This window comes from Fopius arisanus, unplaced genomic scaffold (assembly GCF_000806365.1).
Source record: "Fopius arisanus strain USDA-PBARC FA_bdor unplaced genomic scaffold, ASM80636v1 scaffold00065, whole genome shotgun sequence".
Taxonomy (NCBI): Eukaryota; Metazoa; Arthropoda; class Insecta; order Hymenoptera; family Braconidae; genus Fopius; species Fopius arisanus.
The window spans coordinates 654983-671601 of record NW_011887804.1 but is presented as its reverse complement, the minus strand read 5'-3'; the positions used below and the strand labels follow the sequence as shown (position 1 = coordinate 671601).

At 38.7% G+C, this 16619-nt stretch overlaps 4 protein-coding genes across 7 annotated transcripts in view; 1 reads left to right on the top strand and 3 right to left on the bottom strand.

Moving 5' to 3' along the window:
- Nucleotides 1–556: 556 nt before the first annotated feature.
- On the bottom strand, nt 557–2300 carry LOC105269191 (protein FAM45A). Its single transcript, XM_011309240.1, has 4 exons — nt 2042–2300; nt 1617–1813; nt 1073–1504; nt 557–986 (listed from the first exon to the last, which is right to left on the bottom strand). The coding sequence occupies exons 1-4, from the start codon at nt 2079–2081 to the stop codon at nt 597–599; spliced, it is 1059 nt and encodes a 352-aa protein (XP_011307542.1). The 5' UTR covers nt 2082–2300; the 3' UTR covers nt 557–596.
- A 375-nt stretch (nt 2301–2675) lies between these two features.
- eIF3a (eukaryotic translation initiation factor 3 subunit a) lies at nt 2676–7013 on the top strand. The gene is made up of 2 exons (XM_011309237.1): nt 2676–2914; nt 3353–7013. The coding sequence occupies exons 1-2, from the start codon at nt 2860–2862 to the stop codon at nt 6580–6582; spliced, it is 3285 nt and encodes a 1094-aa protein (XP_011307539.1). The 5' UTR covers nt 2676–2859; the 3' UTR covers nt 6583–7013.
- On the bottom strand, nt 6708–14106 carry LOC105269189 (uncharacterized). 2 transcript variants are annotated; one of them, XM_011309239.1, is made up of 6 exons: nt 13835–14106; nt 10735–11343; nt 10097–10385; nt 8650–8838; nt 8410–8545; nt 6708–7810 (listed from the first exon to the last, which is right to left on the bottom strand). In XM_011309239.1, the coding sequence occupies exons 3-6, from the start codon at nt 10317–10319 to the stop codon at nt 7672–7674; spliced, it is 687 nt and encodes a 228-aa protein (XP_011307541.1). In that variant the 5' UTR covers nt 10320–10385; nt 10735–11343; nt 13835–14106; the 3' UTR covers nt 6708–7671. The 2 variants fall into 2 exon arrangements, with proteins under 2 accessions (XP_011307541.1, XP_011307540.1); XM_011309238.1 differs by having other exon boundaries at nt 10097–10366.
- Nucleotides 14107–14345: 239 nt separating this feature from the next.
- LOC105269183 (uncharacterized) overlaps nt 14346–16619 on the bottom strand; it is a 3142-nt gene continuing 868 nt past the window's right edge. For 2 of the 3 annotated variants that reach the window (XR_892411.1, XM_011309228.1), the window contains exons 2-5: nt 15564–15686; nt 15302–15496; nt 14721–15027; nt 14346–14637 (exon numbers count right to left, since the gene is read on the bottom strand). Coding sequence is in view for 2 of the 3 variants with exons in the window: in XM_011309228.1 (XP_011307530.1) it covers nt 14499–14637; nt 14721–15027; nt 15302–15496; nt 15564–15686 (764 nt within the window). In the remaining variant the exon portion in view is untranslated. Of the gene's footprint in view, nt 14638–14720; nt 15028–15301; nt 15497–15563; nt 15870–16619 lie in introns of those variants that run through there. The other variant, XM_011309227.1, reaches the window with a different exon arrangement.

Here is a 16619-nt window from a genome sequence, read left to right as displayed (position 1 = left end):
TGCGTTTTTATTTATTTAATGGTTTCGTGGTATTGTGCTGGCGGTGTTATAGATTATTAGGGTGATATAACATCATGAGCGAATCCTCAAAGCCAAGAGGAGCAGTTTGTATTTTGAAATTGCGTTGATGAAATGAATCGATGACAAATACGTTTGCTCGAGTGAAGACGGATTAAAATGTCAGTGGCCTAGATATTTTATAGCTTCGACAGATGCTATTTTCAACAAGTATGTATTGATGATTTTTTTATGTTGCCATGCCGAAAAATTCAACAAAATTTCCCCTTTTTTTTAATTAATTCCTCTATAATCACACCGAGACCTCATTACGACTCCAAAAATAAATAGGATCCAGTACAAAGAGATTCACGAAATGGAGTATAAATCTGTTTAAATAATTCAAGTGATTACCATATATATAATCTCTGTCTCAAGCGAATTGAAAAAAAAATCTCATGACTCTCTAAACGTAAACGTATGTAAATTTGAATGATAAACAATTTATCGTATTTTAGAGTCCAAAAAAATAAGGCCAGACTCTGAGAATAAATGTAAATTTGTCATTAAAATTTCTTTTATTCCACAGTAACAAATATTTACAAACCGAGAATATTTTCAGCAGTAGCAAGATTGATAAGAAAATGTTCAACAGCAGTTGGCAAATTGCGTTCACGAAATGTTTCAAGCTTTATTATTTTTCTACCCTCTGAATTATCAACAGTGGCTAAGCTCCTCAATTGATTCAAAAGATCCTGAGTCTTTTCAGCAATCTCATGAATTATTTGAGCCTCAGTGTTCGCCTGATTCTCAGACAGCTGCACCAGAAACAGGGCAATTTCCTTATGTGTTTTGGTCATTGTGAAACTTTCCTTCGCATGTGGAGCAACTGCGATCTCTCTTGCAGGAATATTTACAAGTAGATCGAATAATTCGGACTTTGAGGAGATCGAGCTGTCTCTGCAGCCTGCAATATAATAAGAATAGCCCTGAAAAAAATAAATGAAAATTTAATAAATGAATGAGACGACTTCAAATTTTCTCGATAATAAATTAATCAGTCACTGAATTATACCTTTAGCTCAGCCAATTCATCTTGCACGAGGTCGACCCAAGGAAAAAGATTGTCAGTGACTCTTCTGTGCTTCATCAAAGCTGGAAATGTCTTGATCCACTTGAGCAACTCCTCCAAACTGTGATGATAAACAATAATCCTCTTCTTCAATAATAACGCGGTATAGATCAGTATTGTTTCAAGCTCAAATGTTTTCACGAGTCCTCGAATATTACTGTCAGCGACCAATCTCTGGCCATTGTAATCGTCTGACATAAAAATGCCATTCTCTTGAGTTGTGCATGAGCCCTTTGTGAATACTGACAGATACAATTGTAGTATTTCCGTTGGATTACCAGTCTTGCAGTACATTTTACTCAGTACTCTGCACAGTACTTCGTATTTTTGAGGATTGAAGTCTTTCGTGAAAATAACGAGAGCAAATTGTTTCACCTGATATCCAGAAAAAAGTATTAAGTATTTTATTTACAATCGATTTCTAGTGTCAATTGTATCATCAGAGAGGCGAATGGATCGAGAGGGAAAAATAAAAATGATTATTCACCCGAGGCAATTTATCCGTATCAAAGACCTCGCTGCTGTGAATGTAGAACCAATTGTCGCTGTATCTCGCACAGACGAACGACTGTGCACTTGTGCTCTCTGATTGCAAATTGCATTTTCGAGTCACGACTGATTTCTGGGCCTTTGATACTGATGGATAAGTCCACGCCCAAAGTGCATCTCCGTTGCAGTCTTTCTCTACAATATTTCACTATTTTATTCAAGACAATATCACAATTTAACTATCAATTTTGTTCGAAAAATTATTTTTCATCCCTAAACATCGATTTGTCAAACGAAAAAATATATCTTCAAATTCACAGAGAATCTGCCGAAAAAGAATTCCTCAAAAATAAAAACACATCGACCTGTCTGATTGTAAATCAATTAATCTACTAATTACCCCAATTAATTAGCAACTCATACCAATTATACTGCAGGAAATCAAGTCAGTGAGAGGAGCCATCAGTTCAGCACTCAAAATTATCAAAAAAATACTCCGAAAATATTCCAACCATCATTTACCCTAAACCTCCCCCACCGATAATCCCATAAAACATTTACATATAAAAAAATATCATTGATCCCTCCACTAAACCAATATTCCATATAAACAAATGTAAATTTTAGGCTATAAAACGCCCACTGGTAGACGTCAAAATATTATGATTTTTTTTCGTTAACGCCTGGGATCTAGTTACTAGTGACTTTCATAAGTCCCCACAATCCCCTAGCCAAATTTTCCTTGGATTTAAAAAAAACGTGAAAAATGAAAATCAATCAATTACGCATACACAAAAAAAATCATCATCTGTCTGAAAACATGAACAAATCGATAAACAATATGTTTTTTAAATTTTCCAATTGAATATTTTTCTTATAATTTTCGATTGATCGACTGCAGTTGAATTTTCCCTCCCTTTTTTGGGAAAACGAGAAAAAATGACAAGTGAATTCATAGTAGTAGATAGTAGTGAATTGATAATAATGAATTGGTAATGAAAGAACGAGTGGATTGATGACAATTTATTTAATTAAATATCTCATTTGACTCGCATATTACGGGAAGCCATTTTTTCCTTGTGACCGCCTTTCATCCGGTCCACGCGGTTCTCATCGCTCGTGCACCCGAGGAGATCCTGACGTTAATCAGGATTTTGTATATTTGTTGAGGCCGGTTAATTCATTGGAGTCTTCCAGCTTCATTGTTTCATGTGTCAAAGTGCCATTGGCAGGAGAATTTCATGAAAATGGCGAGATATGGGCAGCGTCCCGAGAACGCCCTGAAACGGGCCAATGGTGAGTCTTTTATTTCGAGTACCCTTCATTTTTTAACACGTCTCACATGCAATATGGCCGATTAGAATTTCTCATTTTTGCTATCCTCACACCTCCATACCTCACCACGTTATTCTCCCCGAGATGATCGGAGCGAGAAAATTCCTTGGGATCTTTCTCCGATCTGTACTTATCTCGATAAAAAAAAAAGAGTACAACAATTGATTGGATTTTTACTGCCACGATGCCACTTGACATCTGCCCTTTTCACATTGGCATTTTTACAGGGGAATTTTAGTCATTCGAACATACGCTGGGGTCAGGAGATCATGATCGGTTTATTTCGATGCAAATGCGCATTTTTTGGAGCAATTATTATTATTAAAATTTTTTTATTTCCATTTTTTTGAGTAAATGTCGCCAATTCCACCTTTTCCGACAAATAAAATTAATTTTCAGAGTTCATTGAGGTGGGAAAACCAGCGAGAGCTCTCGACACTCTCCAGGAAGTCTTCCGTAACAAAAAATGGACGTACAGCTGGTCGGAGTCGGTTTTGGAGCCGATAATGTTCAAGTACTTGGACCTCTGCGTGGAATTGAAAAAATCTCACATAGCAAAAGAGGGTCTGTTCCAATACCGAAATATGTTTCAATCAGTGAACGTCGGAAGTTTGGAGAATGTTATTCGTGGATACCTGCGGATGGCAGAGGAGAAGACAGACGCTGCGAGAAAACAGAGTCAACAAGCAGTAGTTGATATCGATGATCTGGATAATTTGGCGACTCCAGAGAGTATTCTCCTGTCAGCAGTGAGTGGAGAGGATGCACAGGATCGAAGTGATCGAACCATTCTCACACCGTGGGTGAAATTCCTGTGGGAATCCTATTGCCAGTGCCTGGAGCTCCTCAGAACGAACGCTCACGTGGAGACTCTCTACCACGACATCGCAAGAATGGCCTTTCAGTTCTGCCTGGAGTACAACCGAAAAACAGAATTTCGAAAACTCTGCGAGAAACTCCGGAAGCACCTGGAGGAGATCTGCAAGCTCCCCCAGCTGGTCTCAAATGTCTCCATGAATAAAGCGGAAACCCAGCAGCTGAACCTGGAGACACGCCTGATCCAACTGGATTCAGCTATTCAGATGGAACTCTGGCAAGAGGCTTACAAAGCCACCGAGGATATCCACGGGCTCATGAATCTCTCTAAGAAGCTCCCAGTCCCCAAGACGATGGCAAATTACTACCAGAAATTGGCGATGGTCTTCTGGAAGGCTGGAAACTATCTGTTCCACGCAGCAGCTCTCTTCAAACTTTTTCAGCTGTCCAAAGAGATGAAAAAGAACATGTCCCCAGACGAGCAGCAGCGAATGGCAAACAGAGTCCTCCTGGCGACACTCTCAATTCCTCTGCCATCAGCCCATCCCGAATTCGATCGATTCATCGAGACTGATAAATCTCCTCTGGAAAAAGCACAAAAACTGGCTATTCTTCTTGGTCTTAGCCAGCCACCAACTCGTGCATCACTTCTCAGAGATATTGTACGTCTCAATGTCGTTAATTTGGCATCACCCCAGCTCCAGGACCTCTACTCCTGGCTGGAGGTCGATTTCCATCCTCTGGAGCTTTGCTCACGCGTGCAATCTGTCATCCAGACACTTCAGGTCGATGAAACGAGTACTCTCGCTCAATACGTTTCAGCACTCCAGGATGTAACACTCGTTCGTCTTGTACACCAGATATCTCAAGTTTATCAGACAATTCAATTCGCACGTCTTATTGAACTCGCTAAATTCACGACAGCTTTTCACCTGGAGCGTCTTCTCGTGGACTGCGTTCGTTACAACGACATGCAAATAAGAATTGATCATGGAAAGCGTTGTATTCACTTTGGAGTTGATCTCAGTGAGGCACAGCGTGAAGATCATCCTGATGGACCTGTCCTCCAGGCAATGCCCTCAGAGCAAATTCGCTGTCAACTCGTCAATATGGCAACTGTCCTGCATCGTGCCATCAACGTTATTAATCCAAATAAACGTAAACAGGAACGTGAGAAGCTGAGAAATGCGATGGTTACACTCTACCACGAGACCAAGAGCAAGGAGCACCAGAGAATTCTCGAGCGACAGGTGATTATTGAGCAGCGTAAAGAGTATATTGAGCGTGTCAATACAATTCGCGAGGAGGAGGAGATGAGGAGGCAGGAGGAACTCCATCGACAGCAGCTGATGGCAGAGCAGAAACGCCTGGAGCAGGAGCGTGAAGAGAGGGAGCGTAAACGCCAGCAGAGTGAGATCCAGCAGATCAAGGATCGTCATCTCAAAGAGAAGATGGATCAGATATCGAAGACGAGTCATGGACAGAAGGTCCTGAAGAAACTCGATGAGGACGAGATAAAGAAGCTGGATGCTGAGCAAATAGCTGCGAGAGAGGCTGAGGAGTTGCAGAAAGAACGTCGTGAGATGCAGCAGAAGCTCAAGTCCCAGGAGAAGAAGGTGGATTACCTGGAGCGTGCCAAGAGAATCGCTGAGATTCCACTCCTGGAGAAGGCTGTGGAGGAGCAGCAGGAGTTGGCTAAGCAGTGCTGGGAGCAGCAGGAGGAGGAGAGAATTCTGGCTGCTATTGAGGAGCGCAACCAGGCTGTCGCGACTCGGGAGAGAATGCTCAAGATGAAGGAAGACGCTGAGGTATTCCTCTCGAAGATTCTCTCAGAGAGGAAGAACGTTTACCTGGAGAAACTCGTGGAGTTCGAGGCGAAGTTCAGTGAGGAGAGGATTATACGCCTGATGGAGCGAAGAGTGGAGAGAAAAGCGGAGAGACGGGAGAAGTGGGAGAGGGAGAAGGCTGAGGCAGCTGAGAGGAAGTATCAGGAGGAATTGAGGATTAAGCAGGAGGAGGAGAGGAAGAAAATGGAGGAGGAGAGGGCAAAGAGGGAGGAGGAGGACAGGATCAGAAGGGAGGAGGAGGCTGCCAAGGATGCTGAGAGACTGGAGAAATTGGCGAAACAGGCGGAGATCATCAGGGCTAAGGAGATGGAGATCGAAAAGAAACTCGAGGAGGAGAGGCGTAAGAATATGGAGCCATCGACTTGGCGGCGAGGAGATAATGCGGATCGCGATAGGGGTAGAAGTGATCGTGGGGGATTCCGTGAGAGGGAGAGGGAGAGGGAAAAGCCTGTGGAGATGTCATCCTGGAGGAGTGAACCCAGGGAGGAGCCCAAGCCCAGGGTGGAGGAGGATAGAAAGCGCAGGGATGATGAGAGGGCTAGCAAGTGGGGAGGATTCTCCAAGGACAAGGATTCCAGATTCGATAAAGGACCCACTCGCACTATGGGTAGTAACTGGAGGCGTGGCGATGATCGAAGGGATGATAGACGCGATGGGGATGATCGCAGAGATGACAGGAGGGATTTTAGAAGGGAGGATAGACGGGATGATAGAGTCGCGGAGAGGGGCCCACCGAAACGAGCTGAAGGTATGAGACGACCCGAGGATGACAGACCCAGGTATCAACGATCTTCTGCGTCTACTGAGGGCTCATGGAGGACCAGGGATAATCAGGATTCTCCACGCGAGCAACCGAGCAAGCGGGATGACAGAGATGATCGTGATCGTCGGGAGGAAAAACCGAAACGCGAGGAGCGACGAGAGACAGCAGAAGACGACGGCTGGTCGCGCGTAGTCAAACGCTAAAAATCTGATAGAAATTATCTCATTTATTAATACTGAGGAAGGAAAAGTAATAAAATTCAAATAATCTTTACGATAATTGGTCTGAGCAACTGGGAATTACAGGGGTTTCGATTGTTTTTTTTTTCGGAGCTTTGGGATTATCGGAGACCACAAAATCATTTTCTACTGCCAGACTTTTTACTTTTAGTAATGATGCAGGAGTGCGGATGTATAGGTATTTGAATTTCATCGATTTTTTTTTTCACTTTTATTTCGAATTGAGTATTATTTTAAAATCAAATTCAATGGACTTTTCGTGCTTTGTAATAAATGAGATACAGTGACCGGAAAAAATTAAGTTTAATTGAAGGAGGGAATTATGTATGTGAGCAATGAGGTGTTATGTTGCTAGTTCGGCGCACCTCTATTAATAAAGTTCTCTTGTATCTGAAGATTTTTACTCATCACTTTCGCCCGATTTTCCCAATATTTTAGACAATTCAATTAATTCTTTCAAAAATTCCACTCCAATTCCACTGGCATCAATTCCTCGGCATGAATGATTTCGTTTTATTTCACTCTGAATTAAAATTACAAATGAAAAAATAATCCTAGAATTTTCGTAATAATTTAATTATTCTACTGTAGATGATAATTATTGTCCCGCGACTTTCTATTTACAAGTTCTTACATAGTTCTCCACAAAAGCACTATTTCATCATCCAAACACAGCAAATTCGCACGCTTTATGTACCATATAAGTATGTACTCAGGTGGAGAAATACAGTTACAGGTGTGAGAGTGGAATAATCGCACACCACGAGAGCAATATTAAAAATATCAATTGACAAAAATATTGACACGACCTCGTGCCATTTTACCACTTTCCGCTAAATAATCCTAATGAAAAAAAAAATATATCTGTAAAAATAGGATTGCTCGGATGCATACTTTAACTTGGCAATGGTGTCTCTAGGATTTCCAGTCGAAATCCTTGCGATTAAATTCAGCAAAGCGAGATAATCGATTTTTCAATCGAAAATTCAATTCTTCTTACTTCAAACTGAAATGTTAATCACCCGAAATGGCAGAATTTTGATAATAAATTGTCTAATAAAGCATTATGGCAGCAGCAGTTTTCTCCTCGAGGGCGGGAATAGGTTCTAGACGATCGTCCTTGGCTCTGCCAGATCCCCACCCGACTAATGCTATGCTGATGAGGTGAACAACCCCAGCACTCACCACGAGCCTAAAACCATAAAATGCATAATTAAAATTCCCGTAATTAGTTAATCACCAGTTATTATTGCATGATTATTCCGCGAGCGATTCAGATGATTTTTTTTCTTCCATTCTCTGTATGAGACAGGCCTGAAGTCTCATTGCAAGTGCCTGTGAGCTTCTGGAGTTGTTGCGTCCGACTTGATTTTTTCATTTTTTTTACTTCGCATTGTTTCATCTCGGGCGTAACGACTACACACTCAGGACAAGGATGAATACAAGGATGCCGAGAGGAAAAAATACGAGAATTAACTGATGCGTTCGTTAGAAAGTTCTCGGGACAGAGTTTTCGCGAAATTCGAGAGCAACTCCCAGGCGAAAATATGTTTTCCTCCGTTTTTCTTGTCTGAAGATTTTATCCTCATCAGGAAATCAACACATAATTGACAAAAAAATGTCAATTAAAAATAGAAAAGTAACTTTCCCCATTCACTCCCCCAAAAATCATAGATGAGCCCCAGGGGCCCAGAGCTGAGGATAAATTTTTCCTCATTAATTTTAATGTTCTTTTCTCTTGCAGTTTTTCACAGTAAAAAATTGAGAAGTAAAAAATTTCTGTTTACTCACCAAAATGAATACCCGAGCTCTGCAGATCCCTCACTGGTCCACATGTTGTCGATGTCCTCTCTCGGGAGGACATTTGTGTATAATTTAACGTAATACTGGGCTAGCCAGGTAGCAGTACTGGCCACACAGAGAAGAACTGCAAAACAATACGAATTAATTAATCCTCTTATCTTCCCAAATCAATTCCCCATCGGCGCTTTCCCGCTGAAATTAATTGATAAATCAACCCGAACCACTTACGAGTGAGAATATTCATGGAATAAACCCCAGGAACTGACAAAATTTTAGCTCTCGGTGTCGTTGCGGTATTTAATACAGCTAAAAGTGCTGAAAGGGCTGCAGCAACTAAAGCCGCAGAAGTGGTGACTAGGGTAGAGATCCAGAGGCCCCAGTGCATGACTGATGGATCCAGTTTGATCATCTGTGGAACTGTCAAAAAGAAATTAAAAAAATGATAAGATCCTGAGAAGATCCTGTGAAAGATTCAATAATTCGATAGAAAATCAATTTTTAAAAAACTCAATTCTATCTCCCTTCGTATAGAATTATTTAATGTACATCCGGTTGGATAAATTCTAATTAATTACTGAACAGATGTGTACATGCGTAAGAATGATCATCAGGAGGAAGTATTAGATCCCCTAGGTGCACTCAACCGAAAAGTGCACTCCTCGGAACACCTTGACGCCCCCAAGGGATAACAAACGCTCTCTAGTCTATAATTCATTCTGCAGTGCATACGTAACAAAACCAACAGTAGAAAAATATTTTCATTCACAGCGTAACATTTCTCCTTTCCCTTTTCAATTCCTTTTCATTGGGCGAATGCCTCTAGGACGTGTAGATTATCACCAACTGGTGAAGGGAATGATGAAAACGAGAAATTATTCATTAATTTTTCACCGACGATTAATCACCGACACCCAGGAATCCTCTATTTTATTTCATGACATTTTTACTATTCATCCTGACATCCTGTTTTTCCTCACAGACTTTCAAATCGTTATGGAAACATCAACGCCTCCGGAGTTTCTTGATGACATTCACCATTCATCTCACTGCTGGTGGTTATTACACGGTTGTTTAAATAAAAATTCATTTATTTTTCATTCCGAGGACAGGGCTATTCAGAAAATAAATTCTCTAGAGAAAAGTTAACGAGAAAAGTTTTGCGTTTTTTTAGGAACTCTTGTCATGGAGTTTTGATGACATTTCAAGGAAATTTGTAATTAATACTGGATTCGGTATTTTTATTGTCATTTGTCGGTTTGTTATGGTAATTAATCATCTTTTCATAATGATTTATGGCTGTCGATAGTCAGCATTTGCGCAAGAGTTTCAAGGCTCAATTAATGCAACTACAATCTAATCTTTATTGAATAATCTTAGTGGTTTGCTTCAAGGTGATAAGTTGGCAATTTGGTCAATGACACGTAGGTCGTAGGATGAAAAAAGTGGAGCAGGTGATAGAAATCGTAAAGAGAGAGAATTACGGAATAAACCATGACCGACGATTGAATAACTAGACTGAATACTCGGGGAAATCAAACAGTGAATGGAAACGAGTGGCATTTAACATTTTTCTCATTCATAAATTAAATTTTTCTTTGTAAATGATAAATTATTTACTTTTGGGAATGTTGAGAGAATATTAATGGAGTATAATTAATGTTATTGCTGAAATTACCGGATATGTGATACGTCCGCCATCCGTACGCAACGTTGAGCTCTTTTTTCCCCATTAGGAGACCAAAATGTACACGACCTGCAGACTCCTGAGGATTTGGTGTTCTCCATGGTCTCGCATCAATCCAATGCTGTGTCACCAAAGCTGCACATACGAGACCACCACCCAGAAGTGACAGAAAAAATGTTGCGAATATCGTACCGCGACGGAACATCGACGTCATCCTGGGGTCACGTGGATGTTGATCGAATTTCGTGAAACTCGTGATTTCTGAGGACAAGAATAATGACTGCGTGACAGAAAAAATGAATTATCAGCGAATTTTTCTGGTACTCAGGTCTAATAAATAAAAATCACTCATTACGCTTCCTTTAATCAACCCGAATGAAAAATTTGAAAATTTCTCTGAACCTGAGGGAAGTACCGGGATTTTTGTGATGACCTTTTTTGTAGCTCTCGATTATCTCTACAAAAAAGGTGGTTACAAAAATTTCGGTATCTCCCTCAGATCTCCGTAATTTAATGAAATTTAATATGAAATTCTAAAAATGAAGTTTGAGTTCTGGGATTTTATCGTTTCACGGGAGTTACGGTAATTAATAGCGAATATTTTTTGAGTTCAGGTGAATGAAATGTACCTGGTACCGGATCCTCAACGAATTGCACCTGATTGAGACTCTTGGAGAACTCTCCCTGCTTGACCTTCTGCGAGAACTCAGCGCTACTCAACTTCTTGGAGAACTTGACGCGATAATTTCCCCGCTGTTTACCTGGTTTTTGCAATGACGACTGTTTTGGTCTTTTGGCAAAAGTATAAGGTATGGTGTAAGGCTGAGCTACATAAAAATAAATGGGCCTGTAGTCCTCATCGAGTTGAGGTACACGAACTACGGGACTCGAGCTGCAATCGTACAAACTAGCTGGACCGTTGCTGCAAGCCCAGGAATTTTGATATGAATACCCGTAATGGCTCGCCGTTTTTCGCGAATTCCCTTCCACGATTTAATATTTTATTTATCCGCTGGGCTGATACACCCCAGCGAAATTATAATGCAATCTTCACAACTCAATCGACTCTAAAATTCTACACCTGTCATTTTCCACTCTCTAGGATTCATTTAGCATTTTTTTATCTTTTTTATTTTCGAAAATTGTCAGTCTTTTTGAATATAATATTGAAACCATTCCCATGCGGATTGAATTTCCACCGGCTCATCCGTTTGCTGCTCCTTCTGCTGCTGGAATATCTGCAAATGCAATTGTTCCAATTGTTTTTTAATTCAGGGACAGAAATAATTGTTTACTTTTTATTCGGGTAATGAAATAATGAAAAAAAAAAAACACTTGCAGTGTCTCAATGAAATTAAAAGTGTCTAGTAGGGAAGAATAGTTCTTTTATTTTCTTCTCAAACACAAAAAACGACTCTCACTTTCGTCATGTTTACACCGACTGTAAAATAACTCAATTAGTAATTCTTCTGTTACATAATTTGTTATTTCTATTTTTCAGACTCTCGCAATGATTGACCCACAATTTTTCGGCAACTTGGTGTTTTCAGTGAATAATTTTCAATTTTTATCTCGCTCGAAATTATTCAACATTCCGACACTTGAGATTCTAATTATTTCGTAATCTCGATTTCCATACAATCAGCTCAGCATTTGCTCACTCCATTATCTGTGGTCATCAACCCGGAGTTTCTCGGATTAAAACGAGAACAAGTGCATCGTCCTAATCCTGGCTTTGCACTTTCAACGAGTCTATTTTCAACTTCTTTGCAATTGTCGCAATTTGTGATTGTCCTAATAAAATCATTTACAAATTCACTCGCTAATTACGAAAATGAATAAATCATCATTAAATAAAAACCCCCGCCTAAAACCCCCGGAATTTTTATTACTAAACCAAAAGCCCGCCATTGTAATTAAAATAATGAATAATTACCCTTCATTTTTCTTGCAGAATAAAAGGTGAGTAATGAGCAGTAATAAAAATTCGTCACGGATTAATAATTGAAAGATGCTCTCCATTCTCTTAAGAATCATCCTGAGAACTCCAGCAAGATAAAGAGAACAGACCGTAATCCTGTGATTAACAGATCCCCAGGAATAAGAAATAAAATAAGAAAAAATATGCTTTCACCGGCTTTTAATAATTACGCGAATAAAAAAAATATGAGTATTGCGTAAATTGTCGGGTGAAGCAGGAAATAACTCGGTGATGTATTCCCGACAAATTGAAAGGATGAAAGGAATAAAAACCGGGGAAAAAGAAAGGATGGAATCCGTTGGTTAGCCTTGGCCCTCGAGCCTGAAAGAAACATTGCAATCGGTACACGTTGAGAAAGATAACGAGTATTATGTGGAATGTTTGCTCTTATTTGGATTCACGATTGCCTCAGGCTAGAGCAGCTCTACATCTCACGATCTCAGATTAAAAGAAACAATTCTCAAGTACTTGGACTTCTTTCGGTACTGCTAACAATTTTTTTATTCAATTTACCCTGCACTCGAGAATTTTTTCTTTTTCTTTTTTCGTTGATCTTTCAATTCTTCATCCACTTAAATCTTTTAACTTTCCAATTCTATAATTCACCTAGGAATTTTATTAATTCACTCAACATCGATCCAATAAAAATTCTCAACTCCTCAATTTTTTATTTATTTAAAACTCCAACAAATTGGTATTTACCGTAATTAGGGAATAATTGTTTCATTAAAGATTTGTGGGGTTTTTTTATTAGTTTCTGAGGGTTGGTGGAGGAATTTAATTGTCGCCTCAGGAATTTCGTCGGGTCGGGGAGAATTTGTTTATTTGTTTACAGCATCTGAATTGTTTGATGATCATTCGGGCAATTTAAAGCAGTTATTTTCGAATTTGATATTCATTGTAGTCTATTCACACTGCAAACACCATAAGATACCCATGTCCTGGAACATTGCATTCGATTCGAATTCCCCAGTGGAATATCAATGTCTTTCCTCCGCTTCCTCTTCCCTCGGATACAGGAATATCAACCGGTTTCTTCGTAATTCGATGCTCTAAGCACTCAGCATTTTACATGACGTAATCTATCCACGATTTCTTCCTCACATCCCAATGACATTTGCCTCATTCTGCAATCGTCCATTTTTACGGAGAAAGTCCGACGAAATAATTAAAAATAATAGCGAATTTAATTACTATGAAAAAATCTCCCCGAAAAAAAATCACTGGTCCGATTTCATTTATTTAAATAATTACATTCTATTTTTCAATAAATTCGAAATTCATTACGGACAGTCAAGAGGATTGTCTAATTATCTTTTAATTCTTTTTTTTTTAGGAATTCCAGATAAATTAAGGGGAAATCCTAGAGTGCATCAATCGCTAGAGTTTACTGGTAATGTGCACTTCATATGACCTAGTTTTTCTAAATCCTCTAGCAACGGTTCTTCCTCGGAGGGTTCCCAGGGTACCACGAGATACTGAACAATTACAATTTTTACCCCCGCGATTCGCGACCTAATCCCCGAGTATCAAATCCCCAAATCGATGAACAATTACCCAATAAATAAATCCGATAATTACCCCATAAAAAATCGGTTCGCAGGCGCGAAAGAAAATTTACGTTAAAAAAAAAATTTATTTATCCCGTGTAACTTCAACCCGAGGAAGTGAACAAGAGGAAATCCAGAGTTCACGGATTTGTCGGAGAAAAATAAATGATAAAAAAAATTCAAGACCTGTTTCCTTACCTTCAGCATCGTCTCCACTTCGCCCCACCGGTTATCACCGATCCTCATTGACCCTCACATTGATTAAAATTTCAATTTATCAATTTCATTTGATATCCACTCATCGGTGATCTCTCGGGATAAAACACTGGCCAACAATTTTACAATTAAACACCGACGCTTCACTGACACCAGATACACTAGAGGTACATCAAAGGTTCACCAAAGGTTCACATTCACAACTGACGCGTTCCAGGTATACTGAGGTGTTCAGAGGATTGGAGTTACACCGAGAGTGGGACCAGGAGAAACCCTTCCACCTGCTCAAATCCTCGTTCACTGGAGAACAGCAGGTGGCAGCAGTTTACAACAATTTTATTTCAAAATTTTATTTAATAATTTTATAAAAAAACAAAAATTCATTGAATTTCTCATCCACTGTCATTTCTATTCATTATTTATTTTTTTATTCTTTCACATTATCTATATTATGTATAATAATATTATAATATTATAACAATTATTTTTTCGCATGTGCCTCATTAAATTAATTAATACTTATTATTCAAGTGTATATTAAAGATGTGAGTCAAACCGATAGATTTTTCAATGAAATTTTTTTTCCGTTTTTGAAAGTAATTTAATATTAATTGTTATTATTGCTATTATTATTATTATTATAGCCCTAATAAAGAACTGTCGTGGGGTCATTTACGTTGTCGATAACAATTACAATCTCAGTTCTATCTTTTCTCAGTAAGTGATTCCTTATGAAAATGTAGACTGGGATGAGAGGAGTCAGGAAACAGGTGCACGTGAAGAGCCTGAATAAAATAAAAAAGACAATATAAATAAACAAAATTTCATGTACGTCATCATGTTTATTCGATTTGAAAAAAAAAAATACCAGAAGGAATATCCGAGAGATACTGTCGATTCGTACTCCTTCACAATTGTGTCTCTTATTCCAATGTTGTTCTTTATCCAGATACCGTAATTAGAGGCATAAAGAATTACCCCCAGTAGATTAGCTGCTAAAGCAACATTCGCTAAAATAACCATTCCTGCGGTATTCAGGATCGGATCTTTCGGGCAAATAACGCAATTTACCACGGACAAAAGGAATAACAGGAATAAAGTCATCAGAGTAAATATCACAGCGGATAATGTACCGTAGAATATTCCGGCATTCAAGAATTCTCCCGTATATGTACCTAAAAAATTAATTATTAATTAAAAAAAAATATCACAACAAAAGAAATTCATTTTTCTAAAAAGACAGTAAGAGACAAAAATTACATCTGCATCTGATTATTGATTATTGTTTAAATAACTTTCGAATTTTTCACCCGTAATTATTTTGAATCATTCCAAATAATGATTCAAGGAAATAATTTTTTTAAACAATCAAAATATAAAAATAAATGAGTTGAAGTGATTCATTTAAATTCCAGGGAAATGGTTTGTTCAATTGATTAGAGTTATTACCGTTGGTTAGGGTGATGGTTGTGGTGTTATCATCACGTGGGATGAATTTTGATAGTGAAATCCTCGATGTCGACACGGGGGCGCAATTAAATTGTGGGATTTCCCCTTTGAAGAGGCGTTGGACCTCTTCTTCTCGAGCATCTGCATCCGCCAGGCAACTCCACGCACATACATTTTCCTCCAGTAAACAAGTAACTGAGAAATAATAAATAAAAGTGAATGAAATAATGAGTAAATTGACTGAATTTGTTGGAATCCTTACGATAGATGTCATAGGCCTTCGGACTATCCAAAATTCTCCGGATTAAAGTCCCCGCAAGGAGTCCCTGATTAATTGTGGAGTCATCAACATCTTCAACATCATCAACAACAGAAGCTGTTCCTACTGTCCATTTTTGAGTACCCAGGGATGTCGATACCATAATGAGACATACGAGAGACATAAATGCAGAGGCCTCAATTAATTCCGGATACTTCCGTCGTTTTAAAAACATTATCGAGCCATTGAACTTAATTAAACGTCAATTGTTGCAGGGAAATGTAGATCAAGACTGAGTCACAGGCATTGAACCAGTTATCCATCGATATCCGAGGCTATCAATCGATTCTTATCTCGGGTATCGACGAAGTGATAACGCGAGATTACCAGAAAATCATGAGTCTAAACTACTTTCTGAAACGTGACATCAGTTTTAACTTAATTATTGGTTTACATCGAAAACTATTAATCGGAGGGTGAAACCCTGAGGAACTTTTTTATAGCTCATTAAATTTGTGATTAAAAAAGTCTTCTGGTATTTGGTCGTAGAACCGATGGTTCTCGAGATTATCCGGCTCCTAGTTTCGATAAAAACTGAAAAAAATCTAGAAATTCCTCGAGTCTCGGGAAATCAGAGAAAAATTAATGAAAAAATTTGAATTTCCCTCGCCCCATCGCCGGGGAAGAACAGATGTCTCTGGAATCGAAAGCGGGAATATTAAAAATTCCGCAAAAGCGTCGAATTCCAATTTTCGAAGAATTCTAATTTCTCAATATTCAATTATTTGTCTTGAGGATTTTTACTATAAAATATTATTTAAAAAATTAATAAAATATCCTATTTTGCCTCAATTTTTTTTCATAAAGCGAATATCACGAATATCAATATAACGATATAAATTGACGTACAATATGTCCGAATTTCCGAAAAAAAATGCAGAATAATTAATATTTTTTTTTTTTTTTTATTTTTACATTTTCCTTTTCCTATTACCATTGTTACCATGGTTTGATAGGCGCCCCTTCGTCTTAGCCTTTAGCCTCTCCTACTATCCTCTC